This window comes from Falco rusticolus, chromosome 3, assembly GCF_015220075.1.
Source record: "Falco rusticolus isolate bFalRus1 chromosome 3, bFalRus1.pri, whole genome shotgun sequence".
NCBI classification, from domain to species: domain Eukaryota; kingdom Metazoa; phylum Chordata; class Aves; order Falconiformes; family Falconidae; genus Falco; species Falco rusticolus.
The window spans coordinates 108,375,225-108,403,163 of record NC_051189.1 but is presented as its reverse complement, the minus strand read 5'-3'; the positions used below and the strand labels follow the sequence as shown (position 1 = coordinate 108,403,163).

The 27,939-nt window shown below is 55.8% G+C and overlaps 3 protein-coding genes across 7 annotated transcripts; all 3 read left to right on the top strand.

Moving 5' to 3' along the window:
* Window positions 1-7,696: 7,696 nt before the first annotated feature.
* On the top strand, window positions 7,697-9,948 carry C1QA (complement C1q A chain). Its single transcript, XM_037381761.1, has 3 exons — window positions 7,697-7,800; window positions 8,547-8,741; window positions 8,881-9,948. Exons 2-3 carry the CDS (start codon window positions 8,579-8,581, stop codon window positions 9,447-9,449), a joined length of 732 nt encoding a protein of 243 aa, XP_037237658.1. The 5' UTR covers window positions 7,697-7,800; window positions 8,547-8,578; the 3' UTR covers window positions 9,450-9,948.
* Window positions 9,949-11,075: 1,127 nt separating this feature from the next.
* Window positions 11,076-13,320, top strand: C1QC (complement C1q C chain). 2 transcript variants are annotated; one of them, XM_037381802.1, is made up of 3 exons: window positions 11,076-11,198; window positions 11,878-12,074; window positions 12,307-13,320. In XM_037381802.1, the coding sequence occupies exons 2-3, from the start codon at window positions 11,894-11,896 to the stop codon at window positions 12,861-12,863; spliced, it is 738 nt and encodes a 245-aa protein (XP_037237699.1). In that variant the 5' UTR covers window positions 11,076-11,198; window positions 11,878-11,893; the 3' UTR covers window positions 12,864-13,320. The 2 variants fall into 2 exon arrangements, with proteins under 2 accessions (XP_037237699.1, XP_037237700.1); XM_037381803.1 differs by having other exon boundaries at window positions 11,081-11,205.
* A 1,011-nt stretch (window positions 13,321-14,331) lies between these two features.
* C1QB (complement C1q B chain) lies at window positions 14,332-16,973 on the top strand. 4 transcript variants are annotated; one of them, XM_037381702.1, is made up of 3 exons: window positions 14,332-14,540; window positions 15,732-15,891; window positions 16,245-16,973. In XM_037381702.1, the coding sequence occupies exons 1-3, from the start codon at window positions 14,367-14,369 to the stop codon at window positions 16,814-16,816; spliced, it is 906 nt and encodes a 301-aa protein (XP_037237599.1). In that variant the 5' UTR covers window positions 14,332-14,366; the 3' UTR covers window positions 16,817-16,973. The 4 variants fall into 4 exon arrangements, with proteins under 4 accessions (XP_037237599.1, XP_037237598.1, XP_037237603.1 ...); XM_037381701.1 differs by having other exon boundaries at window positions 15,729-15,891; XM_037381706.1 differs by having other exon boundaries at window positions 14,386-14,493.
* Window positions 16,974-27,939: the final 10,966 nt, after the last annotated feature.

Sequence of the window (27,939 nt, the reverse complement as noted above, 5' to 3'; positions counted from 1 at the left end):
ATACAGCCAGCTAGCTGCCATCAATCACAGGGCTTTAGCAGAGGCTTCTGAGTATTTAAATCATTAATTAAGATTAATGAAATGCACTTTTGCGGTTTATCTAAGTGCTTGTTCCGAAACCAAAACCCGGTCATTAATTAGTGAATGAGACAATTTAAAGGGCTCAGTAAAATCCCCTCTTAAGCCCCAGTGAGGCACACCAGCATGGCTTTAAGTGGAAGGATATGGCTCTACCTAGGGGATGCTACACCAGAGCAGGATAGGTGACACTTGAGCAGAGACACAGACACATGCTCCCCACCAGCATGGGCTTTTAGGGGATTAGGGAGGTCCATCCAGTTCAGGACAGACTGGGAGAGACAACCTGCTAATCTTCTTGTACCCTTGTGGCAAATGAGAGGCTCCATTTGGTTTCCCCAAATAAATTAATTTGAAAAGCTCAGGGATTAGATTAGAGCTCCCTAGAAATCCCACTGCCTGATCTGCCCATCCTGAGGCTCCTGAAACCTCCTTATAAAGACTAATGTAAACAAATCCATCCCATTACAGGATGGATCTGAACCCGCCATAAAATGCCCAGACTGTGTGACACGAAATGCCACATGAAGCCCAGCTGAGGGTCTCCTACACGTGTCAGCTTGTGCTTGGCCTCATGCTATGACATGTGTGTACCAGACCCAGATCCAGAGGACCAGGACCCAGTGCCCAGATGCAGCCAGTTCCCCCACACTGTGTTCCCCAAGTGCCACGTGTGGTTCCCCCAGGGACCTCCTGGGTGAACACCTCTGGTGATGGGCACGGAACCGCAGTCGCCTTCTGCCCCCCATTGCAACCTTCCCCCTGGCTTTGGAGTTTGGAGATGAATTTCAAGGCACATCTTATGGCCACTCACTAGGGTGTTTGAAAAAATAGTGTTAGAAAATGACCTTTTCCGCAGTGCAATAAAACAGATAGACTGGCAGTAAATTGCACCAATTACAGGGAACTCAGTAATTAATTAGAAGCCAGGAGTCTTCTCATCCCTCAGTGCAGCTCTGAAATTAAGAGTCTGAGTAAAGAATAACTTCCAGGCCAGGGAGTCAGTGCTGGGGCTGCCACGCGACTGCCCCCCACGCAGAGGCTCGATGAGGACTGCAATTGTCTCCTAGATGTTGATCGATTTGCTTTTGAGTTGGCAGCAAGGACACGGGTTTGACCTCTGCCTGCAGAGAGGAGGGAGACGACTTCCAGCAGCGCCTGCGGGACGGCATCTCTAGTAGTTAATGCCACTGCAAGTGGAAAAGTGTCTGCCCAAGCTGGGAAGGGGCTACCTCCTCCTTGCAAAGTGATGGAGGTGGTTGAGAAGAGTAGGGTGAACCCACAGGGAGCACGGCAGAAGCAGAGAGGTTGGGATCTGCTGACAGAAAGTAATGAGCTGCCGAGCTAATGAAAATGCTGGAGAGGATGCTGTAGGTGTGTGGACCACATGAGTGCCGAGGGTACCAGTGCTGCTGCCCTCTGCCCACCTGGGGAACCAGACCCCAGGGAGCTACCGGCGTCAACGCCTCACTCCTGCTGCTGAAGGGCTCAAGCATGGGCCGGAGGGACAAGGAGGCATGGTGACCTCCAGCCTACCGCCACCTGAATACATCTCCAACCTTGAAAACATCAGGTCTGGCTCTGCACAGCATTGCTGCAGCTGGGCTGGGATATTCCTCAGCAAATCCACTAAGCTGGAGGTTGGCTGATGGTGCCTGCGAGCCACCCGTCGGGGTCCTGCTGCCCAGAAGCAAAAGCAATCAAAGCCTTTGAAGCAGCAATCAGATGCTCTCCAAATTGTGGGGACGTGAGAAGTGAGTTTGCAACTTTGGATCGATCCAGCAGCCAAGGTCAGTCAAAGGGAAGCTGAGCTCCTGGAGAAGCCACTGTGGAAAGTGAGTTGTAATAGAAATAAGTTGTAATAGTCTCCAGCCAGCATGGACCTCCAGCTGCCGCTGACCCAGTTAACACTAACACTCACCTGCAGGAAACTTCTACTTCATTTTTCAAGGTGTTACATCAGGGAAACAGATGATGGCATTGAGGTTAGCCTGCGAAGAGCATGCGATGCTCTAGCAGCCATCAGGATCTGGCTGTGCATGACATGCAGGAAGGATCCATGCTGGTCATCTCAGCCCAGTGGAAAGCATGACATTGCTATAAAGGAGTGCATGGTGGTCTCCGCTTGCCTGGGAATAGCACATCCCCGTCTGGTGGAGGGATTCATGATGGTCTTGCCATGCCCTGATGGCCCCAAAGAAAGCAAACCTCGCATACCCAGAACTAGGGCATCAAAACACAAAGCCCAGAGAAGAGGATCTTGTGCCTCCCTCGCAGTATGGCCATCACTTTGGATTAGGAAGGGAAACTCCTATTGTCCAGGGTGTCTTTCCAAGCCTTGTTTCCTGAGCCATAGCATAAAGCCAAGAGGGGGAGGAAGGAAGGACCATGACTTGTATTTTTTTTCAGTTGCCTTGTGGTTTTTAAGCCATTAAAAAAAAAAAATGCGAAGTTTTAAATGCTGGGATTCACACAGCACTGTGCCTGCTGAACATAATTTTTCTCCTGGCTGGATTTCTGTCCCGGGATGCCCTGCCATGGAGTGGTACAGGCACCTCTCCCCTGGCCTTGCAGGGGTCCTGGCTGGCTCCTTGCTCCTCAGCCCAGCCGCCGTGCCCATTGCCTGCAGGAAGGCTTACAGCACTGCGATCACTTCTACTCATCTTGAGTGATCTCCCTTACTGGCCTTAAGATGGACAGGCTTGCATCCTGGATGCATCCACAGGCTTTTGATGGAGCCCTGAGTGGTAGGAAGAAGCCAAACGTGAGCCACGGTGGCAAACAAATCAGTATCCCATACAATGGGCCAGATGCCCCTTGCAGCCCATAGTCTGCATACTTTTCACCATGCTAAAATCAGCCCCCTTCAGAGATTGGTTCGAGGAGTAGCCCTACTCCTAGTAGTGGCTAGATCCTACCATTCCCCAAAAGCCTTTTGGTTCCTCTGCTTGCCCTTCTGTGCTGGGGGAACCAGCCACAGCGCAATGCCACAAAGCAGGGACCCTGTTGCATGCCCCGGGGCTGCTGGTGTGTTGTCAGCACAGCTATGGGCACCCTGCTCTGATCCCATCTTATTTATGGCACATCCTTCCTGCCTTCTCCCTGCTATTATCGCCTGAAATGTTGTGATTTAGATTCCGGCTGTATTTGATTGTAAACTCTCCCAATCTACAAATTTCAGTGACAGGCACTAGAGCAGCTCATTTACATGCCAAAGTGATCAATCCGGAAATGCTCGATACACAAATGAATAAATAAATAATGGATACATTAAAGAATGGGAAACAATCAGCCAAATTAACCAATAGATGTTGAATAACAAAAAGCCCTGACATCCCTAACAGAGAACAAGAGGAGGAGGGATGGGACATGCTTTCCTAGCATTGCCCAGGGCTGCTCAGCACTTCTCTATCTCTTCTCATCCCATGAGCCAACAGGGATGTGTATCAGCACCAGGAGACAGGAGAAAGGGCTGGAGCATAAAATCCTGGCTTTTAAACCCCATACCTGTCTTTGTTCCTCCCACCTGCTCTGTGCAAGCATCTGTCATAGGAATACCACATCCCCTAGGAAAACAATTAAAACGTTTTAGACATTGCGTGGCAAGTGGCCTTGCAGCCTGATTTTCAGCTGACGCGTCAGGAAATCCTTTCAGGGCACTCGAACCATCCCAGCTTCTTGTTCGGTTGATGGAAACATGGGAGCCTGCAGAATGCATGCCAACTCCATTGCATTGCGCAGGGAGTTTACCCGGTGGTCAGCGGCCCAGGGTGAGCATTTGGGGACAGGCCAGCTCAACCGCTGCAAAACCAGTTTGCAGTGGTTATTCAGGCATCCTCAAGCCACCAGCGAGGGCAGAAGCACGGATGCTCTGAGCTGTCCTGACCTCCTGGGGGTGCGGGTGGCAGGCTGGGATGCTGGTGACTGGCAGCAGAGGCGTGTGCAGTACCTGCCAGCACTGCTGATCTCCCACCACCTGCCTTCGTCGCTGTCTCCTCAGCAGTGACAGGGAGGCGCTGGCTACCTCGTTTATCCTCCTCTGGCAGCTCCTGCCTGTCACCACTCTGCACCCCAGGGGATCCCCAGCAGGGAAGGCAGTGGAGGAGCATCCCTCCCCGCTGTCTGCTGTCAGGCAGCTCGTGTGTGCCTGAAGGCATTGGGGATGCAGGGAGGGGGCTTTGCAGGGGTCACTTCTCTTCCATGAAGGGGTGCAAGGCTCGGATGGCACTGACTGATCCTGCCTGGAACCACCAGGTGGTGGGGCAGCAAGGAGGTGAAGGAGCTGGCACCCCATGGCCCATCCTGAAAGGAGGGTTGCTTGGGGTAAAATCCATCTGGAGCAAGGCTGTCTGGGTCTGCAGCAGAGCCAGGAGGCCGTGACAGGTACCCTAAATGATGTGGATGCTGACCACAGTGGTCAGGCTCCCCCAGACCCCGGGCTGTCCTCCTCGGGGTGGGTTTTGGTGCTGTGTGGTGCTCTGCAGGGCTCTGCGGTGCCCTGGCTATTCCAGCATACACCCACCTTCCCCTCTGCCTTGGCCTTGGCCCCATTTCACGCCATCTGAGGGTGCCCTCCATCGTCCTTGCCCTTTCTCCATGCTGGCGGTGGTGCTGGTGGGATGCTGCTGGACCTGCAGCAGCTGGGGTAACCTGCCAGGGCATCACAACCCCTTGCAACTCCAACCACGGCTTGGTCCTCACCGGTGCAACACCACTTCTCCCCGGCTCTCAGGGTACCAAACTGCTCCCAGCTTGGGGGGAGGATGTTCGTGGCCTCACTGGGGCCGTTTGCAGGAGGGAAGGGGGTTTTGCTGTGGCTCCGGGCTCCGAGGCAGGGATGCCCGTGGGCTCGCTCCGCGGCTGGGCATCCCGCGGCGTGGCCGTTGGGGACACGGGGAGGCGCGGCCAGCCACCTGCTTTCGGGGGAGGCCGCGGAGCCCCGACGGCAGGTGCCACCAGGCATGGCTGAGGCAGCGCTGCCACCTCGTGGCGTGTCACCCCGCTGCCTGCGCCCGCTCCCAGAGCGGCCCTGACGGGAGGGGGAAGGAGGAGCGTGCCCGGCTGGAGGGATGCTTGTGATGGTGTTGCGGATCAGCTTAAAATTTCACCGAATCTCCCTGTATTTTGTGTTGATGGAACAGCTCTTCTAAGCTTATAATGTTCTTATAAGAACATTTTGATTCTAAGGAGTTAACCTTCATGATAGAATTACGTTCACGCTTATTAACCAATGACGTATGAATCGCAGTGCTGCTTGTTATCCCAGACTGTTCCTTGAAGTCCCTATGCTATAGACCATAATACCCTCTGTCCTCACTCTCCAGACCGCAACCAGAGCACCCAGGTTCTATAGTGTATAGGACGGGTTATTGGACAGCTTGGCAAGGCCAACATCCAGCCTCCCAACTTGGCAACAAAACTAACTTTTAAGGTGTCCTGAAGTGAACTCCCTTCATTATAACACTAAAAATCACGCCCACAGGTCAAGGAGACCCTCGCCCAGGTGAAGCCCCTTCCCCTGTGCAAGCATAGTAACAGAAAAGGGTGACACAGCAAATACTACAATTATATGCAAATTACTAACCAGTCATTGTAATTGGGAGTGTACGACCTTATAATTTTGTGTATAAATGTAACGGTAAAATCTACACAGGTGTGCTTGATTTGTGGAGATGCCACCAAGCACCCAGCGCTGCAATGAAGGAGCACCTGCTCCTTAATGCTGCATTGGTGTTAAGAGGTTTGATTCCCGATTTCAGTGACGATGGCAGATGTGCTCTGCAGAAGCCTCTGGGGCGGCACCATGCCATGCTCACCCACGGCTCCCTGCAGCCAGCCGTCCCCTGGAGCCACAGCCGTCCCAGCTGCAGATCAGGAGGAGGAGGAGATGCTCAGAGGATGGTGGAGGAAGGTTTGATTGGAACTCAGCGACATCAAAAGACAAGTGACTGGGGCTAAGAGCTGCTCAGGGGTCTCAAGGACCTGGAAGAGGTGCTGTCTGGACCACCACCATCTTCCAGAAGATGCTGGAAACCCCCAACCAGCCCCCTGTAAGTCAACATTTACATGGGGTTAAGGGGACAGTCAGAGACCAAGGAGCACTAGGACAGAGCCATCAATCAATCCTGCATGAAATGTTGGAGTGGTCTCATTTTGACTGTATATTAAGAAAGGGCAATAGGGCAGAAATACAATTACTGTCCAGAAACAGCATTTTGTGGAAGGTAGGTCTTTTCAAACTCACCCGTCATCTTTTCTTGACACGATTACAGATCTGGTTGATAGAGGAACTCCGCTGATAAAATAAAATTGCATTTCTTCTGGGCATCTGATTTATTACGGGGTGACATTTTGATTAAAAATGTGTATTCTATTGCATTAAGAGGGCATATATTCAATGAATTGAAGACCAGCTCAGTGACAAATCTCCAAAGGTAATTATTAATGGAGATGCACTGATGAGTGAAGTTTTGTGTGGTAAGGGCCTCCGGGCTGATTTTTGGTTTCACATTAGTGATTCCCTTTTTCAGCTGTTTTGGAAGTGATGCAACACCTTGCTAGAGGTGGCAGGCAGGGGGGACAGAGGGTTTGTCAGCCCTCCTTGGCTTTGGGACCACCCTGGTCCTGGGCCTTCACACCACCCTCTGTCCTCGGAACATCCTCCCCCGAGCTCCCGCTGTGGCTACATTTGCTTTGGGAAGCCCAGCGTCTCTTTCTCATGAGGGTCAGCGCAGCTGCCACATGGGTCCTGAAAGGAGATTCCAGGTGGATCTGGATCTGATGGGGCTGGTCCCCAGGATCCCCAGGATTGCCACCTGCTGGGGTCATTGTGGCATGGCTCATCCCTCTGCTCCCTGTCGTGGTAGGGCTTGGGTACTGGTGGCTTTTTTGGACTTTTTTGTGGCAGAGCTGAATCCTTGGGCACCTTCCCTGGGGTCTGTGGCGTAAGACACTGGCTTTTTCATTTTGTAGGTCAGGGGGAGGCCATCCACAGCTCCTGGGGTTGCCCAGATCTGGCTGGTGCAAAGCAGCACAGGACCAGGAGCAACCTAGGTGCCATAGACCCCCATCTTCTCCCGCTCTACTACAGAGACAAGGTCCCCAAACCACTGAAGTGAGGGCAGTAGGAAGGAGATGTCTCATCAAGGATGCTCGAGGCCCTGCTGAGCCACACAGGCACTGGTGATCCTTCCCGGAGCCCTGCTCCCTCAGGGTGGGCATCTGGAGGGGTCAGCCCCCAGCAGCAGGGATGACAAGGTCAGTGACAGCCGTGCTCTGCCCACCACCCAGACCAGGAGTCATCAAGCGTGATCCCTGACGAGCATCCCTTGGATGGCCATGCCACCTAGTGCTCACACCATGGGTCACCTGCGGTGACAGCTGTGGCGTGCCTTGGGGCACCCTCCATTGTTGTGTTGCTTTGTGCCCAGTCACCACTGGTCCCTGCCGTGGGGACCGTGCTGCTGGGAACCCTGTGGTCCTGCACTTTCGCTGACCAAGCTGTTCCCTGACTGTGACCAGCACGACCAAATGTGGAAAGGGAAACGAGTTTCTTTTTTGTGCAGAGAAAGCAAAACCTGGCATTTCTCTTCCCCAACCAGGCAAACCACCGTGCATGCAACTACACCCCAGCCCACCCCCACCCCTTTCCTCCCTGCTGCCAGGCAAGAGCTTCTAGAAAACAGACTGTTCAGACTGGTCTGTCTTCACCCCAGCAAGGAGGTAAGTCACCCCAAATAGCTGGGGACACATGCCTTCTCTGTCATCACTCTCAGTCCTTGTTCCCTGCCACCTTCCTTTCTTCACTTTCCTCCTCCACCAGGATTTAAAGTAGGAAAAGGGAGAGAAGATGGGGGGGTGGAGGGGGTGGGCTGCAGTAATCTGTCCTTGCTCCATGTCTCCATGTGGTTGTGGACATCACTGGGCTCTGCAAGCTTGTCCCAGGCTAAGTACTGCAGTTTTGGGGTAGGTCTGTGCGCTCAGAACATTCCTCCTCTCTCCCAGCTCTGTGTGTTGGAGACCTGGATCCCTTTTGCCTGTTTCTCCCTCTTCTGTCATGTCTTTCTGCATCCCTTCCTCACTTGTGCTTTCTATCCCATGGGACCACTGCCCCCATACATCAGTGCTTGCTCCCCAACACTGGAAGAAGCATCCTCTGCATGCATTTGATGTGCAACCACCCATCCCCAGGACATGCACCAAAGGGTTTACGCCACGCTCCATGTCCTGGGCTTTCCAATTCCACCCGACCATGGGCACATGAGTAACATCAATGATTTCAGATCACACAAGGAAACAGCCTCAAAATCCTTCCAGGAAGTTATTTTCACTACTGCATGTGGTGTCCAGCTATCTGTACTGGACAACACATGGGTGACATGGACGACATGTGCAGCTGACCTGCACACTTGCATGTCTGTGTTGAAGGTGCACCTGTGTGTTTGCTCTCTTCTTGCCTCCATCTGCAGTTCCCCCACCCCAGCGCCTGCAGGCAGGCAGGATGCAACCTGGGCTTTGGCTGGCGACCAGCATCCTGGCATCAGTGCTGGGCACGGCCCTGCTGGAGGACGGCTTGTGTCAGGCACCAAACGGCAAGGATGGCTTCCCTGGAATCCCTGGCCTTGATGGGAGGCCAGGGCAGAAGGGTGACAGGGGAGAGCCAGGTAATGGGGAGCTGGGGATGCGGGTGGTGCAGGTGGCTTGGGAGCTTCAAGCCTCCTGGTGGGAGCATCACGGTCTGTGAGAGCAGCTCGGGAGATGCTGGATGTGCATGAACAGTTCCTCCTCACCACTTCTCCCTAGGGAAATCAACACAGAGGACAGGCATCCAGGGACCCAAGGGGGATGCAGGCGAGCCAGGGACTCCTGGCATGCCAGGGAGACAGGGCTACCCCGGCCTGCCTGGCCTCCCTGGGCTCCCAGGACAGCCGGGGCCGAAGGGGGACAAGGGGAAAGCTGGCAACATCTTGGACCAGCCACGTCCTGCCTTCTCCGCTTCGCTGAGGTCCCCACGGTTCAACAGCGGGACAGTTGTGTTTGACAACATCATCACCAACCAGGAGGACTCCTACAATCCCCAGACTGGGGAATTCACCTGCCGTGTCCCTGGGCTCTACTACTTCGCCTACCAGGTGATCTCCAGCGGGGACCTCTGCCTGAGCATCACCAAGAACAAGGAGCGCGTGGTCAGCTTCTGTGATTACAACAGCCGCACGATCCTGCAGGTGAACTCGGGCAGCACTGTGCTCAGCCTGGCTATGGGCGACCAGGTCTCCGTGAGCACCAACCCTGGCAGCAGCAACATGATCTACAGCGGCTCCGAGGCAGACAGCGTCTTCAATGGCTTCATGCTCTTCCCGCAGATGGGCTGATGGACTCCCAGTTTGGACCTGCTTAGCACCACCACATTGCAGTGGGTGTCTCTGCACGTGTTTTCCCCCTCTGAGTGTGTGGGATGGTTTAGTACCACAACAAACAGGGATGGCCGCAAACCAAGCCACCAGACAAGTCCTGTGCTTCCACCAATGTCACAAAGTGGCCAGGCCGTGGGTCATCACTGCATCAGTGAGACCCCTGCTAGCAGTTGCCTCCATGCTGAGTCTGCCCGCTCCAGCCTGGAGGCAGAGGGCTTCTGGTCCCAGCAGCTCTTTCTCCTCCTGGACATTCAGACCCCACACTGGAGAGACCCAGTTGTCACGGGGTCAGAAAGAGCCCTTCATCAGCTGTGGCTCTTTGCTCCTGAGTGGGAAATCACTGCATGCCACTGCTTCTGCTACACTAACCATTGCAAATGTCCTTCTGGTGCTGAGCCACTACTGCCTCTCACATCCTTCCCATCAGTACAAATAAACCCTTCTTCCACAACAGCCACTTGGGTTGCCTTTCTTATTCTTGCGTTTTTCCCAAACCATTTATGTCCCGGGTCCCTTCCCGAGCTGCCCAGGGAGAGAAGCAATCCCAGCTTCTCTTTGGAGAACCCTAACCACAAAGGCAGAAAGACAGGAGGGAACAGAGCGTACAAGCAGAGCTGGCACTCACAGGGAGGAATGGGAAATCTCTGGGACTAGCTTATGTGTGTCCTTTCTCTGATGAGTCGAAGCTGGCCGTCCTGTATAAGGTGAAATACAGACAGCAGACCCCACACCTCACCCACATGGCCCTCTGTTGGTACCCAAACACTCCCAGGAAGGGGGAAGGCAGCTGCCATCCTCCAGCCTCTCAGCAAGGAGGCACAGGGACTTCAGGGTGACTGATGGAGTTGTGGGGCAATGGTGGTTGTGAGGCAATGCTCTTCTCTCGGTGGCTTGGGGTGAGACTGGCAGGCAGTGCAGCAGGCTGGGTGGGTATCAGGCAGCCAGAAAGCATCGGGAAAGCCACACAAGTGCCATACTCTAGGACTGCTACTCAGAGGAGCAGCTACACACATGTCGAGCAGTCAAATGTCTTCATTGCTGGAGCAGTGAGGAGGAGGGCAGGTCACCTGCGAGGAGCAACACCCCGACCAGGGATGCTGGAGCCCCAGCAAATCCAGCAGCCAGCAGAGCTGGCAGAGCACAGGGTAAGGTGCAGAGAGGACATCCCCTCGAAGAGGAGCATCCTTCAGCCCCGTTGCCTAGGGGTGCAGCATCTCCCAGGCAGAGACGGGTAATGAGCTTGCACCAGCCCTTCATTGCACAGGCATCTCTGGCCCCTTGGAGCTGGCATGAGGCTCTGCCTCCCATCCCCTCGCTGCCCTTCTGCTCAGAAATGAGCTCAGGATGGGTGGAAGGCAGATGATTTGCAGAGGGCTAGTCCCCACGGTGGTTGGAGGGTCTGTGGCACATCTCCTGGTGGAGGCTTATCCCAGCCTCTGTTTTTCCAGCCCCTGCTGCTGCAGTGGCACAAGTATGAGTCTTGCTCGACAGCCAGGGAAGTGTTTGCTTAGAGGAAACCATCAAGCAGGAGGATGTGAAACTTAGCTGGGGGTTCTGGATCCCCACGGGCCCTTTCCTAACGCTGCAACTTCCTCCAGGAGGGTGTCACGGAGAGTCACCCACACCGTGCTGTGCTGGCCAGCAGTGCCCAGGGCAGCCAGAGGGCTCAGCAGTGCAGGATCCTGTGCCCTGCTCCCCACACGAGAGGTAAGAGGTAAGAGGTGCTGCAAGGTCCATCTCTTTGGGGTGGCTGCAGGGGGACTGGGGGTCCAGCAGCATGGCACAGCACTGGGCTATGTGAGAGGAGGAGGAGGAGACAGAGGCACTGCCAGGCTGCACACATATCATGGGGTGGGATGCAAGCTTGTCCTTGCTGAGGGAAAACCTAGTCCCCTAGGCCAGGCACTGTCCTGGGACATCTCCAGCTGATGGGGTGCTTGATCCTGAGGGCTGAGCCAGGAAAGTCGGGCTGCTGCTGGAGGAGGGGTGAGATCAGCTGGATCCAAGGAACTCCAGTCTCCGTGCAGCACGATGCAACAGTCTGCAGTAGCATATGCATCTGCAGGGGGGTCAGGATGCTGAACTGGGAGAGCTTGGGGCTGGCCAAGGGTACCACAAGACCTCTTGGCTCTATCCAGACTGAAAGTCCAACCCACCTTGTGCCATCAGGGGCTGCCCTCGGGGTGGTGCTGAGCCCAGGGTCTGCCTCCCCATATCCACCTCCCCACCGCCCGGCAATTGGTGTGGGGGAGACACTGAGGGCACAGTCATCACAGTCAGGTGCTGCTGGTGCAGTCGGCCTCATAGCACAGCAGCTCCTGTGCCCCATGCCCTGGAAGCCACCCTGCCGTGGCCACTCACTCCAGCCCTTTCTTTCCCTTTCCAGGAACCAAAGCACCAAAATGGGGCAGAGCTTCTGGGAGCAACGCTATCTGCCCCTCGCTCTCCTGCTCCTGAATCTGGGGTCTTCTGTGACCGGAGATGTCCCTCACAGCTGCTATGGGGCTCCAGGCCTCCCAGGCCTGCCAGGTGTGCCAGGCAAGGATGGCCGGGATGGGCTGAAGGGAGCCAAAGGCGAGCCAGGTGAGTGAGCAAAGAGGGGGACCACACAGGCTGTTGAAGGGGGGCCATTGAGTCCTCCATGGCCTGTCTGCCTTGGTTTTCAGGCCATGGAGAGCATCATGTGTGGACAGGGCAGGAGGAGGGGATGCTGGAGAGAGGCAACAACCCTCTTCTGCCTGAGCGAAGGGGCTGGAGGAGCCTCTCCTTAGATCCTGCCACTGCCACTGACTCCCTTTCACTCCACACACCACAGGCATCCCGGCCACTCCTAAAACACAAGGACCCAAGGGCATGAAAGGGGAACCAGGCATCGCTGGTTTGCCAGGCAAGACTGGCCCCATCGGTCCCCCTGGTCCCCCTGGAGACCCTGGGTTTATGGGGGTGGTTGGAAACCCGGGTCTGCCAGGCAGCTACAAGCAGAAGCACCAGTCAGCATTTTCAGTGACAAGGCAGACAATGGAGTTCCCCCTGAAGAACGTCCCTGTGGTGTTCAACCACGTCATTACCAACACCAACCACGACTACAACACCACCACTGGCAAGTTCACCTGCAGGCTCCCCGGCCTCTACTACTTCATCTTCCACACCTCGCTGACAGCCAACCTCTGCGTCATCCTGTACAAGGACAAGAGCAAGATGGCCAGCTTCTGCGACCACAAGACCAACACCATGCAGGTCAGCTCTGGTGGGATCCTTCTCCACCTGAGTGCTGGGCAGCAGGTCTGGCTGGAGGTGAATGACTACAACAGCATGGTAGGCATCAACAACAGTGACAGCATCTTCTCAGGGTTCCTGCTCTTCCCAGACTAGAGGATCACCAAAGCCCACCCCAGCACACCAACCTCTTTGCCTTCCCTGTAAATGCTGCTGCTCACCACCAGGCTGTTGCTGATGCTCCAGATTTCTCTGCTGGGTGGGAAGCCCTAGTGAGGGGGTCAGCCCCAGCCACCAGACACAACCCCCTGGCCTGGGGATCAAGCACAGGCAGCTGCTGAATGGGGGTGACAGGCACATCTGGATGCATCTGCACGCAGCATGATGACGCCAAACCCTGGGGCTCCTGCTGGCCCGGCCATGTACATCCACCCTGATAACCCTGAATCACCTTCCACTGCCAGAGCAAGAGGTCTCTCTGTGCCTCTCCCCTTCCCACCTGGGTTGCACCAGGGACAGCCAGGACACCAGGGCAAGTCCTGGAAGAGGCTTGCAGCAGCATCTTTGCCATGAGCCATCTATGGAAAGTGTCAATAAAAAACCTTCCCCAGCGTGCCTGTCTTAGCGTGTTTTTTCCTCCGTGACTCACCTTGCTGCAGGTGGAGCCCACATGTGGACAGGTGGATGTGGAGTCCATGTGCATGTGTGCACCATGTCTGGATGTCTGCATGACATCTGGATGTCTGCATGGTACCAGAACATCCCAGAGCCCTCCCTGACTCAGCCGTGTTCAGCATCCATGAGCATCATGCACTATTCACTACCCTGACTTTGCTTGCTGGGGTAGGACCCTCAGCTGCACTGACTGCAGGAAGGGGATGGTTCCTGCGCCCATGCACACAGCCCCCACCCGGGGGGGGGGGGGGGGGGGGGGGCAAGACACACTGAGACTTCTCCAAGAAGGAGCCCTAATACTCCCTTTCCCCTCCAAGTGGATGCAATTCAGTTGCAGAGGGTCACAGACCACAGCAAACCTCACAGCCACCCATGCCTCTGGTGGCTGGGACACCCTCAGGGTCCTAGACTCACCAGGGACAGAGCAGGGTCTGAGCCACACCAAAGGAGCTTGTTGCTGTGGAGGTTACAGAGCCCACCAAAACCCAATGGAGATTCCTCCTGGCAGCACGCATGGAACAGTGGAAAAGGAGGTCATCTCCCCTGAACATCCGGAGCTTCACTTCCACAGGGCATCAGCAGAAAGCAGGACTGGACATGCTTTTACCGCAGGGTGAAATCATTTCCCATCCTCTGTAGCATCCTTTGGGTCCTGCCGGTACCTCCCAGCAGAGCTGGGGATGTGCGAAGGAGCCTGAGGGCTACTAGCTAAGTACATGCAACATTCCTGCAGCCCTCAGGGGTTATCCCAAACTTGTCGGGAGCTCACAGATGCGCTGCCCGTAGCAAGCACACATGAGCAGGACCCAGAGAGCTTGCAGGGCAGAGCAGACATCCCTCTGCTCCCCAGGGCCAGAGCTGTACGCCCGAGGGGCCCCAGGGTGCTCTTTGGGGGCGGCATGTTCTGCTGAGTTGACGGACAGCATTTGTGGCGGATATGAAAGTGCCACTGAAGAAAGGATAAGAGCTAAAGATAAAAAAGGGATGTGGCCCAGATCCTTTCACAATAATAACCTTTGCAGCAAACTTCTGCTTTCCCTCGTGGTCATTTCCAAGCAGGACACTGGCGTGTCCTGCTCCATCTCCCCACCCGTGCAACAAGAAGCTCAAGGTAAGAGCAAGAGGTCGGCAAGGCTGAGCTCCAGCTCCTCCCTGCAGGTAGGACCACGCTGGGAACCCATCAGCCCCAGGTTGACGGTCACCCCCTGCACCAGTGGCACTTCACTGTGGCTTGGGGTAGAAAAGAAAAGGGGGTCCTGAGCTGGGGGTGGTGGAGATACCTGATGGGACCTCGATCCCTCCTGCTTCACCTGGGGGAAGCGGGAGATGAAAAGGGAGATGGCAAAGGCCAAGAGAAGCGATCAGGGACTGAGCATCAGCGTGAAGGGAGCCCTGAGGGTGCTCTCCTGCCCTGAGATGCTCTTGTCGTCTGCCTGGACCTCAGCTGGGAGCCTGCAGACCGGTCCTTGTACCTGCTGCATCCAAATCGGAGCAGCTGTGGTTGGAGAATTCAACTCACCCACTTCTTTTCCTGCTGACACCAGAGTTTCAGTGCTGGGAAAGTCCACCCGAGGCCAGAGAGCATGGCTGGGGTGATGTGATGTCCCAATACAGCCCCCCCATGCCCAGTGCTTACCACACATGCACCTGCACCAGGAGCTGGGGAAGGAGCTGGTCTGTGGGATGCCAGGAGGGCAGAAGGAAGATGGGAACCCCAGGACTGGAAAGCCAGGTGACTGTCCCAGTAAGGCTAGTTAGATATAGAAACGCTCCTGGGATGAAGCAGGCATGTGGCAGGATACAATGGGAACCCACAGGGGTTGGGAGGGCAGGTCTGGGGATTTCATTGCTATCTGCAAGGATTAAAGCTCTGCCTCAGGTATGTGGGTGGAGAGCAAGAGCTATCTATCCCTTTGCCAATGATGAAACCGCTCTCACCTGGGGAGAAGATTGTACCCTGCAGGTGTGGTCCTAAACCAGGATGGAGAATTTCTCCTCTGAGGGAGCAGTAGGGACCTGCAGCACATGCCTGTGGCAGCAGCATGGCCAGGCTGGACATCAGACCTCTGGCACAGGCAAACCTGTCCCCAGATATTCATGTGGCTGAAGTTCTGGGCACTGGTAATCTGGTAATTTAAGAGCAGGAAAAGACTGACCATGCCCAAAGGGGCTGGTCCCTCCAAAGTCATCAGGAGAGCAAATTTGGCTCTGCAGCAGGATATTTTCCCTCCCTGATGATATTACCCAGATGTGCTTCTAGTTGTTGTCCTCTAGAGCAGCAAAGAGTGCCTTTCCCATCCCTCCCACCGCCCAAGGCAAGCCCCTTGACATCCTTCTGTGCTCCAGCAGATGCAGACCGTGTGGGCAATGCTCATCTGCCTGGCTGGAGGACAGCTCGCAAGTGCCTCCTTCTGCAAGACTTATGGCACCATCCCAGGCATCCCAGGGTTACCAGGACAGCCTGGCAGCAACGGCAGAGATGGGGAGAATGGCCCAAAGGGCGAGCAAGGTAAGGAGGAGGCTGCAGGTGGGGAAAACATCATCTTGTGAGTACCGAGCACAGGAAAAGGTGGTGCTGGGTGCATGGTCCTGGGAAAGCAATCCATTTTCCACCAGCCCCTTTGGGGTCTTATCAGGTGGGGGTGATGTTCAGGAACAGAAGGGGCTAGACAGACCAGAGCACCCTGAGGATCCTGGGGAGGGAGGGTGCATGAGAGCAAGGGGTGTCACACCTGCCAGGTGGGCAGGGGTCTCCACTGCCCCACACCCCAGCACAGGTACAGCAGTTTCCTTCCCAGTGCCACCTCTGCAGACCCGTGGGGCTTAGCTATGACCACAACGACTCTTCCTCCTGCTTTCTAGGTCCCCCTGGCCAGGTGGAGCACGAAGCAGACAAGGGGGAGAAAGGAGATCCCGGAGTACCAGGGCACCCTGGGAAGATCGGCCCCAGGGGCCTTCCAGGTTCAAGGGGATTACCAGGTCCACGGGGACTCCCTGGCCCTCAGGGGGACTCTGGTGACTACAAGTCCACCCTCAAGTCTGCCTTCTCCGCTGCCAGGACCATCAGCTCCTACCCACGCCGCGAGCAGCCCATCCGCTTTGACCGCATCATCACCAACGAGAAGGGTCACTATGAGAACCGCTACGGCCGCTTCACCTGCCGGATCCCAGGCATCTACTACTTCACCTACCACGTCACCTCCAGGGGCAACCTGTGCCTCAACGTGAAGAAGGGCCGGGGCAGCAGGGGTGAGAAGGTGGTGACCTTCTGCGACTACGTGCACAGCAGCTACCAGGTCACCACCGGCGGTGTGGTCCTCAAAATGGCAGTGAACGAGTCTGTCTGGCTGGAGCCAACGGAGAAGAACTCCCTGGTGGGGATTGAAGGGTCTGACAGCATCTTCTCCGGCTTCCTCATCTTCCCTGGGGCTTAGCCTGCTGAAGGTGTCTCTCTGCAGCCCTTCTGCTGCTGCTGGCTGAAGATGCCCCTGGAAATGACTCTTCGCTCCACATCTGGTGCCCTGAAACCTGTTGCTGCCGGTCTTGCACATTAAATGACAGCTCTTTGTGCTGCTGGTTCCTTCCTGCCTAGAACTTGTCTCCTTCCTCATGAATAATGCTCAGATACCCAGGGCATTGCCTCCTGCACCCCTGGGTTCAGCCCAGGTTCATTAGCATCTCATTAGTGCTGAGCAGAGCCAGGCAATTCATGCAGTTCCTGCTGCAGACCACGCTGAGCATCTCCTCCCAGAGCCACCCAGAGGAAGCCCCAGCCCAGGGTTGGGAATATAGCGGGAAAACTGGGGCCACTGGGAACTGGTGATAGATGGGGAGACGCTGAAGATGGTGCTGTACCTGAGAGTCCTGAAGCTGGTAGGATGTGGGGACACCAACCTCTCTTAGCCTTGGGGGTTTTTGGGGTGGTGGTGACAATAATACCCACAGAAGTTTGTGGAAGGGCCAGGTGTAGGTGGGGAAGCCAGAGCTTGATGCCATGATGGAAGAGGCGTGGAGCACACAGCTATCCCCTGGTGCAGCTGGGCAGGGTCCAGCAGAGCCCCATAACCCCAGCAGAGGACCCGTACGTCTAAGTCCTATAGCACCACCAAGCCCGCCCAGAGATTTCTTTATTAATTACTAGTAGAGCTGACGAACCCAAGGATCTCCAGACAAGAAGTCTGAGGAATGTCCTGTCCCTGGGGCAGGTGACAACCCAGCTTTGTACCTGGGTGGGCTCATTGCCTGCAGCCCCCAGCCCACCCATGACAGCGAAGCCCGTGGGGATGTACATGGGGTGCTCAGGACATAGGGGAGGATAATTTTTGCAGGGGTCTGGGATTTGAAAGGGGCTGGATGAAGGGGATGACAATAAAGGGTCTGGGGGGGACATGGAGTGGCTTTTATAGAGCATGGCCACTGAGCTCGTGGGGTCTGCCTCTGGGTGCAGGGTCTCACAGCTCCGGGCTGCGCAGGGCAGTGATGGGCAGAGGTACGGGCTGCCCCAGGGCTCCCAGTTCTGGCCGGGATGGTTTACCAGCAGGTGGCACTGGAGACTGGATCAGCCCTCGCCTCGCCAGCGTCCTTGTCCCACGGGCTGGGAGGGCAGAGCTCGCAGGGACTGGGCGGCAGTGGGAGGTCCAGCTCTGCCTTACCCCTGAGGTTAGGAGGAGACAGAGGGCAGGAGTAGTGCTGCTTCTTGCTGGCCTGGGTTAATGCCTCATCCTCTTTGACCTTCCCCCAGAAAAATCTGTGGCTCCTGTCCCCAGGGGTGCAATCACCCCATGTCCCCAGACCTCTACCTCCTGTCAGGGCAGAGATGTCCCCTGTTGCATCCCAACGCTCCCCCCGTGCAGGAGCGCTGGGCTGCTTTTAACGCGCAGCTGCATGGCTCATGCCATTTCACAGCTGTAAACGCAGCATCCCAAATAAAATTGGGTCAGCAGGGCAGGTGGAGGGAAAGAGTAAGTCTTTGACCCCCAAAACAGGGGCTGGGCAGCATAAACCAGGTAAGACTCCTGAAAGCTCAGCAAGTCTGCAGGAGACACCAAGCCAAGGAGCAGCTGATGCACTGGAGGACAGGGCTGCCATCCAAACAGCCTCGATAAACTGGAGAAATGAGCTGGCAGGAACCCACTGACATTTAACGGGCACAAATGCAAAGTCCTTCCTCTGGCATGGGGTAACCTGCCACACAACGGGACAGGCAGGGGGAAGCTCCGCAGGAAAGGATAGGAGATGCTGGTGCACAGCAAGCTGAAGCTTTCTGCCTTTCCAAGGAACTGATATAATCATTTTGGACTTGTGAAAAGGTTTTTGGCAGGCCCCCTCTGGAGTGGAGCTGCTTTTTTTTTATTTGTTAAACTAATGTCTGACCTAACACCAGCACAAGCCAAAGGATTTCTGGGGTCTTGGCTGTGCCTGGAGGGAGTTGGAGGGCAGTGCAGGTACCAGCTGCAGCTCACTGTGCTTATGCAGCTGGAAAACAGAGGTGCACGGGCATTGCTTCTTCCTGGGGGGGCTCAGCAATGCCACCTCAGGCATTAGCTCCCTTAAAGCTGCCAGTGCACAGACCATGGAGCAGCACACTCCTCAGGTATCCAAAATGGATGAGAAAAGGAGGCCAGAGGGCCGTGAGCGGCTGGTGGTCCATGCAGCATCATCGCTGAGTTCCTCCAGGGCTGCTCAGTGGGGGCAGCATGTTTCTGACCCTGCAGGGAGTCATACAGCCCCAAGGGCTGCTGGAGAGGACCCCCCTCCTCTCAAGCTCTTATAGCGCACCCTGAGGCCAGAGCCAAGATACAGGTGCCCCCTCCCAGGAGACCATCCACAGCAGGAGCCTGGATTGCTACCCTGCGGCAGCAATCCCTCCGCAAGATCCTCGGGGCCAAGGCAAGAAAAAATAAAACTGATCTGAGCAGCTAGTGCTGTGCTGTCTGTCACACGTTGCCTGCTTGATGTTACCCAGGCAAGGCAGGATTGCTACAGCTGGGCTCTCAAACCTCCCCTGCCCTGCACGGTGTGCATAATTAATTAATCCCATGCAAAACAAAGCAATCTGGGAACAACACAACCATTACCAGGAGAGTTGGAGAGAAACCTGTTGCAGGGTCAGGTGCAGCCTGGTGGTAAGGAGGTCAGACAGGGGAAGCTCCACATTCACTGTCTCTCAGGGAAACGACCAATTTGCATCTTTAATTAATTATTTACATCTTACCCATGAGCACCTGTCACCCACCAAACTTTAACCTGGCCGCGTACGCACTCACTGAATAGATGTGCAGGCTTTTTCTCACCCAGGACCTGGCGGAGCTGTTCCAGTGCTCTGTGCATGCTGTGTGCACTGTCTTTCTGCTCACTCACACCCGTCTGGGCATGCTTACACTGTGGACTTGTGCACGCTCACCTTGCTTAGTGCCTGTAATGCTGGTCTGTGCATGCTTGCACTGTGCACACATGCATGCTCACCATGCACTGTGCACACGTGCTGCTCTGTGCATGCTTGCATGGTGCACACATACATGTTCACCATGCACTGTGCACACCTGCTGCTCTGTGCATGCTTGCACTGTGCACACATGCATACTCACTGTGCTCTGTGCACACGTGCTGCTCTGTGCATGCTTGCACCGTGCACACATACATGTTCACCATGCACTGTGCGCACCTGCTGCTCTGTGCATGCTTGCACTGTGCACACATGCATGCTCACCGTGCTCTGTGTGCACGCTTGCTGCTCTGTGCATGCTCACACTCTGCACACTCACTCCACTTTGTGCAAATACATGCTGTTCTGGTAGAAGCTGAGGCAGGTGGTGTTTCGAGAGGGAGCAGGAGTTTCACAGCTGGAAGTGTTTTGCCAAGCTGTAGCTAAGCAAATTTGGGGTGCTTTGGCCTCTCCATGCTGGAGGTTACACAGACTGGGTGAGCGGGGTGGGACATGGAGCTAACCAGGAGCACAGCTGTCTCACCCTGCCCCATCACATACCACGTGAAGGTGTCCGGTGACACCAAAAAGCAGCAAGTATTAAAGGCATTTTCTGGGGAGTCCCTGCAAGCAGGCACTGCTTTGGTCCGAATTGGAGCAAATCCACTGATGTGCAAAGGCACTGGTAGAGAGCTATCAGGATTTTAAAATAAAATCATCCTATTTCAAGAGACATAGCAACAGGGATCAGCAAGACTAATCACATAGAAGTTACCCCTGCATCATTTAGCTGGGCTTTTCTCTGTGCTGAAGCTCCAGTCCAGGCGTAAGCAGAACTCTGGCAGGGTCTGATGTGGCGGAACATACTAGTTGCCTATCAATATTCATGGAAGGCAATGCTGAACTGGAGAGCTCAAAGCATGGTCACGCTGCTTGTCAGCAAGACTGAGCCAGGGATGTCGGTCCTGCAGCCTGGTCTAACATCACTAGCGAACACCGTGGCAGTTGCAGAGATGTTGATCTGTTTGCGCTGAGCCTGGCCGGTTCCCCGTACCTGCTACCCAAGGAAGAGCGCTACCTAACCCATCCTTGGTTGGCCTCGCTCCTTGTTGGCAACACCACACAGCCACAGGGTCTTCTAGAGGCTACAGCCTCCCATGCCAGCCCTGCCTAACAGCCCCCACAGCTCATGACGTTGCTCCTAGACACAGGGATGCTTTTCCCTCGCCAGCAGCTCCCTCTGACACCCTGTGAGCGTTTCCCTCCCTCAGCCTCCCAGCACCAAGGCACAGTCACTGCTGCCAAGCTGGCAGCTGCTCTCCACCTTCTCCTCTGCCCTCGGGCTGAGCTGCGCAGCGAGATGTGTTTTTCCCATGTTCTGCCTTCCCTCCCCTTCCTCAAACCCTAATCCCAAGCAGGAGCTACACGGGACACCCTGCACGGGTTCAGTGCTGTGCCATGCTACCCGTGTGCTGGGGGCAGAGGCGTTGCTGGGGCAGTGCACTGTGGCCTGTGGTTGTTGCGAGGGTGGCAGACACCCAAGGGACACGCAGGACCACTCGGGTTCAGTGGGGACCGAGGCCACACGCAGCTGCCGCAGTGCCAGCAGCACAGGAGCTTCCCGCATGGATCCCCTGGCTCGCCTGGAGACTGGGGCTGCTGGCAACCTCAGTGGGACTTGTATGGACTCATACACAGCAGGAACCAGCCCGAGACTGGGAAGGGAGTTCAGGCAACACCTCCCATTCCACACCTAACCTCGGGGCTTCTGATACCTTTGTTTCCCCCCTCCTCGCTCAGGCTTAGATTTAAATTTGAATGGGAAGGAGCAATTGCTGCTTTTGCCTGCAGCAACACAGACTGGCTTGTCTCCCAGTTTAAGCTTCACAGAGAATTCCTGCTTTTCCTGGCCCCTCTGCAAATCCCGGGAGCTGTGAGGCTCTGCTCTAAGCTGGCCACCAAGGAGTTAAGTCCCAGCCCTTTTTTTTTTTTTTTTTTTTTTTCCTGCTCTGCCTCCTTATGAGGAACAGCCTTTGCAGGGCTGCAGAAAGGCTCTTTCTTTCCCCAGCAGATCTCTGGGAATGAAAAGTCTGTGTTCCAGATATTAAATTACTCATAAAATAGTTGGCCTATCCCTGAGGCGGCTCCGCACCCCCCCAGCCCCCACCGCCCGCTCTGACGGGCTGCTGATGTGCATCTGCATGTCACCTCCTGCTACAAGGTCAATCTCTCCAATTTAAAGCAGCAACGTTGGAAAGCAAACCAGATTTCAGCTGGAATTAGCTTCAAATGGAGCATTCAGGGGACTCGTGCTGGGAAGGGAGAGCAGGAGGGGAAGGACCAGCAGAGCCAGGTTGTGGGATGGTGCCATCGTGACGGGGGGCTGGAGCAGGGATGCTGCCAGGGGAGAGGATGCTCGGGCATCCCTTACCCTGCAGTGTGGGGTGCATGCGGGCAGGCAGGGTGGGAAGGGCACAATCCCTCACCCCTTTGCAGCTTTTGCAGCCCTGGCCCATGGCCTGGGTGGCAAGAGCCACTTGGTCCCCATGGGAGGCCGCTTGGACCAGCGGGGCCATCGGTGACCTACAATGCGGCGGGGGCGTGAGGCGGGGCAGCAGGGCCGAGGTTTCCATGGGGATGTGCGGGATGGGAAGCCTGGCCAGCGTTCAGCTCCAGGCACAGCTCGCCTCGACGTCGGGCTCGGCTCCTTCCGCTCCGTTTCCCGCTGCCTCCCGCCCTCACGCCTCGCGGCGCCTGCCGGCAGCCGAGCAGCATCTCCCCCAGCCTCCGCCCCTGCATGTTGAAGCAGCAGAAGAGGATGCAGGAGAGCCTGGTGGGAGCACGGTGTGGTCCTCCTGTCCCACTGCATGTCCTTAACTCCTTAAGGGATGCAGCTCGATGAGCTTGGGTTTGCCCCCCCACACCCCGTGCATGCAGGCTGCCCCGTGGTCCCAGAGCAGTGAGACTGGGTGCCATGCTGGGGACCCACTCCGCCATGACATGGGACCAGGTTGCCAGTGAAACCCCAAAACCTGCACTGGAGATGTGACAGCGTGGGTCTGGGAGAGCCCCACATAGCCCTGCTTTCCTCTCCAGCGTTTTTTTGCAAGAAAAAAGGCAGACCCTTTTTTTCTTCCACTGCTGGCTCCTGGGAATGACTGGGGACACATCAGCGACCCCCCGAATGCCTCAGTTTCCCTGCAGGGAGGAACAGACCCTGCTGTGTTCCATACCCTGTCCTACCAGCCTCGCTGGCGAGCTGCGTGAGTTTCAGCCCTGGTTTTGCAGTACCCGCTGGGAAGACGAGCTGTGTTCTCAGCCTGTGTGAGGTGGTGAGAGCAGCCCCCAGCCCCATCCTTGTCACATATGTAGCCATGTGCCTCGCATGAGGCTCGTCAGAGGCTTGTGTGAATTAATATGCAGGGCACGTAGCAGGCATACGCCCCAAATGCAAACCACACAAACATCATGCGAAGCACAACACGTTTTCAACATGCAGCATGAGAGCAATGCACACGCAAGCTGGGCAGGCAGTGCCGGGATGGAAAAGTCCAGGATTGCTCTCAACAGCTTCCCGCTGCCCTAAATCTTGCATTTACATGCAGAAGGAAAAAAAAAAAAGAATCAAGTAGACAGCTAGGAGCCCAGAGCGCAGCGAGACACTGCCATGTGCAGCCTCGTGAGGGCTGCTACACCGCAGAAGGGTCCCTGGGGAAATGTGTGCAACACGCACGGACACATACCTGAAATACCCGTCTGGTTTTTGAATGGGGATTATCTGTGAGTCTGCAGTCTTGGCTGACTCGGAAAGAGCAGGGGCTGGAGCCCTAGGGTGAGCACTCGGAAAGCAGCTCCCCATGGGCTGAATGCCGCTGCCCAGTGCTCCCTTCTGTTCCCATTATGTGCCAGGAGAGCTTTTGTCTGGGGATGCTGGCATGTGGAGTCACCAAGGAGACGGGAACAGCAGCGGGTCATCAGCGACGCTTCCAGACAAGCTGGGAGGGAGTTAGACAGCCCAGTACATCCCCGAGCGAGAGGCTTCGGCCAGCGGTGCTGGGCTGGGGATGCACATCTGCCACGCACTGCATGGCCTGGAGTCCTCTGCTCTGTGGGGTGACCCTGTGTCATGGATCCGACCCTGCAGCTTGGGGATGCCACGAGGGCTGGGAAGTGTCAGGCTGTGGGAACATCAGGGGTTTGCGCAGAGTTTTGGCTCCTGGAGACCCCTCGGCTGTACACAGCACCAGGCGCCAGCAATGGGAAGCCCCCAGGGTCCACTAAGGCTACCACCAGCTACCTGCAGTGGAGTATGGTCCCTTGGGATGCTGGGGAGAGAGTGTGGGTCACTGGGTGCTGTGCTGGGTGCCTCCCCCCTATGCTGGGTGCTGGCCCTGCATGTAGAAGAGCTCCCTGGAGAAAGGCAAGGGTCAGCTGGCCCTTCCCAGCCCCACATGGTCTCCTGGGGCAGGCTGGGTGAGCGGGGGAGGTGGTCTCTCTTTCTAACGTCCATGTGCATCTGCCACAACTGCTCCAACTCTGTCCCTAGGCTCTGGGTGAGTCCTGGTAGTTCTGCCTTGGTCCTTTGGTCTCCACCACCATCACACTTGTCCCTCAGGCTTGATGTAGAGCAAGGAGCTAAAGCCATTCACCAGGGTTTTGCTAGCAGCATTTCGTACCTGCTTTGTGTTGATTCAGAGGAGGACCTGCACCCTCGCTGAGCCGAGAAAGAGAAGGAAAAGCCTTTCTGAAGGAGAAACAAATGCCAGCGGAGTCTGTGAAATGCTGGAGCACCTTTTTGCCTTCACAGCCCCAACATACCGCCACCACCAATTGTCCCAAAAGGCAATGGAGACAGATGCTCCTGTCATTTACCCAGCTGGGACCTCAGGGGAGGATGCAGAGCATGAGTGTTCTAGAAGGGAAAGGTGGGCTGAGGGTTACCCAGGAGCCTTGTCCTCCTCCTTCAGGCAGGCTTCTCCATCGTCCTGTGCCTCCCATCAGGGGTTTGTGTGGTTGTGTCTCTATTTTCCGCCTTTTCCCTTGGTTTTCGTTTTCCCCTAGTAAAATGCATTCCAGGAACATTGGTTGTGTCTGAATATTGTGCATTCATGACCCCAAGGACCTCCACCAGACCATCTGAAGCACCCTGAGCCCAGGGTGAGTGGGTGGACAGTTCTGTGGACAGAAACATCACCCATTTATTAGTCATGCATTTTGGTGTTTGGGATTCTGGATTCAATGTATTTAATTTTTAAAGGCAGCTCGTGTTGTACTGTCAAATAACCTTTATTTCCCCAAGTTGCATTTTTCCTTGACCCTGGTTTTGCTGCAACATCGCTTGTGTCTGGGAGTGCTCAGAGGCCCTGAAGTGAATGTCACGGGAGACAGGCAGTGCCCCCACAAGTTTCCTCTTGCAATTTTTAGCCACGAAAGATCAACCTCCAGCCTACCGAGCTGGATTCAGCTGCATGTCTGGCTGCTCATGATGTGGCACAACTACTTGGCACAGCCTGTGAGATTCAGGGGAGGTTACAGCTGCTCTGCCTCGGTGCAGGACCACCAAAGCACCCCACTTCATCCTTCCTTCTGGTCTCTTTTTCCCACTGTCAGTGTCATCCTGAAGTCCTCACACCTTGATGCATCTGCAGGCGCATCCTTCCTGCGTACCATTCACCAAGTCGAGGTGATCTGCTGCAGGAGATAGGGTGTGCAAAAAGAGGATTTAGTCTCAGTGGTCTATTTTGGCCTGGGACAACATCCTTTGGCTATCAGCAGCTCCCAGCCCAGCAATGTGAATGTTCTGGTGTGTATTAAGTAAGTAGTCAGAAATTGCACTGAAACCTTGTGGTGGAGACATTAATGATTAACCTCTTTAGCATGAGCTCTCCGGAGTGGATTTTCCAGTGTCTGGTAAGGTATTGAAGCTCTTGCCAACACCTTAACACAGTTTGGTTCAACAGTGAGCAGCCCAGGCTGTTACTCAGTCTCAGCCAGCCCATCACCCCCCTGCCAGGACCATGCAAGCTCGGAGGCTGCCTTAACTGGGGCAAGATGCCCTGCAAGCATCCTTGGAGCCACGTTTCACGATGCTTCGCCTCTGGCTGCTGCAAAGGTTTTGCTGCTCTGCAAGACACGGTGTGTGCGCTATATTGGGCTGGAAATTTTCCTGAGCCTGACATCTCTGTCCTATACCTGCCTCTGAGCAGCTGGCAAGCAAACGGGGGGACGTGTTGGAGCACAGACCAGAGTGAGAAGGGCCATAGGTATGCTTGTGCCTCCTTCCATTTCCAGCCCAGGCAGATGCTTCAGGGCCCTGGTGTACGCTCAGAAAATCCAAGACAAGGCACAGGGGCAAGCGTACGTTTTGTGATGGACTGTTTGGCATCTCTGAGCTGCTGAGGCTATCGTGCAGTTTGGGTTTGCTCCCCTCGTACCTGGGGACCGTCTGTTGCGATACAAAGGGCAAAATGCCGCAGCAGGAGACGGCAATGCTGGAACCAGGAAAACCCAGCCGACATTTTCTTCCTTCCCTGGCTTTGCCACTAGATGTCATAGGAAAAGCAACATTTCCATCCCAGTTCGGCTCTCCCGGATGGGATTTTGGGGGGCTAGCAGGTCTTCCTCCCACCGCCAGCCATGAAGCATCTTCCCAGCCTCCGCCTCGGTGGCTTTGTCTGTCTGCAGAGCCCCTGGAGAAACCATCGCCAGGGATTCAGGGTTCAATGGACATTGAAATGCAACTGAAACCTTTTTTCCCAGCGCCTGGCTAAGCTGCCCGCTCAGACCCTCCCAGGAGGGAGCCGCGCGTCACCCTTTCTCAAAGGGGCGACGCTGTCACGCCGGGACCCGCGGCACCTACAGCAATATGGTCCCCTCAAACAAGTCGGACAAACAAGGCCTTTATAGGCACTTTCTTTTCTTCTGGAGTGGAAGACAGAGAAGCCGGGGGAGAACTCGGGGGCGTCCCACCGCAGCGGAGCAGCACACAAAGGCTCGCAATGAAAGGGGCGCCAGCAAATCCTCTTAGGGGCTTCACTGTGTGCACATTCATATTCCAGCCCCATCTGCCGGGGGGATCCCCGGGAGTGAGGGGGGGGAGAGGGGCTCTCCCTGCTCCGCGCCGCCAAAGCAAGCAAAACGCATTCAGGGAGTGAGAAAGGGATGAAAAGGAAGAAAGGCCATGCCACGCCGGTGCAGAGCTGGGTGGTAAATGCGGCTCTGCCGACGCCGTGGGGAGGGGGTCTTGCTTACAGGGGAGAGGGAGGCAGCTTGGGTGGGGGCTGTGCAAATGCTGACACCCCCCCTTGGCCCCCGGGGGTGAGACGGGAGTGGGGGGAGCCTTCTGAGGGGGGCAAGGTGTGCAAGCCTGGTGCCTGTGGGCAGAAGAGCTGTGCGGGCACCCTGGGCACAGAGGAGCACCCTCCATGGGTTTAAGGGTTCCTTGACTGCTGGGGACCTGGTGGGACCACAGGAGGGTGGGGGTGACCTGGCCCTCTGGGAAGCCAATGTGCTGGTGACGATGCTTGGTCCCATGTGAGCTGAGCCGGGCTGGGGCATCATAGCCCTGCTGCACAGCTCCTGGGGGATTAGGGAGTCTCGTGGGGCTCCGGGCAGGAGCACGGGCACCCAGCATCTCACAGCCCTCAGAAGCCAGAGTAATGGCATGCAGAGGAGTTAGAAGGATGGCATCCTACCTGTGGTCCTACTGTCAGAGTGTGGACAGATGTCTGATGCTTCTTTGAAGTTGTCAGGACCAGAGGAACCAGATGTGGGGCCACAGCAGTCAGTGGGCAGCAGCTTCCAGAGCCTGGAGCCAGGCACCCAGGCAGGGGAAGGGAATCCTCGTGTCTATCCTGGCAGGACTTTAGTTCACTGGGGCTTTCAGCTCCTACAGAGACCAAGCAAAGCTAATAGGACTTGAATTTCTTCCCAAGACAGAGGAAAGCCAGGGATACTCTTTTTAGTTTGGTCTGGAGAAACCATCTGTCCCTCCCTAGAAGCAGATGATGAAGGTGACTGAGTAAATAACACACATTAATACCCATTTCTAGGTGCTGCAGGACAGCAAAAGTTCTGTCTCCCACAGGTTTGCACTTGTTGGGCCTCTTCTTCTTCCTGCCCATCCTGCAGCCT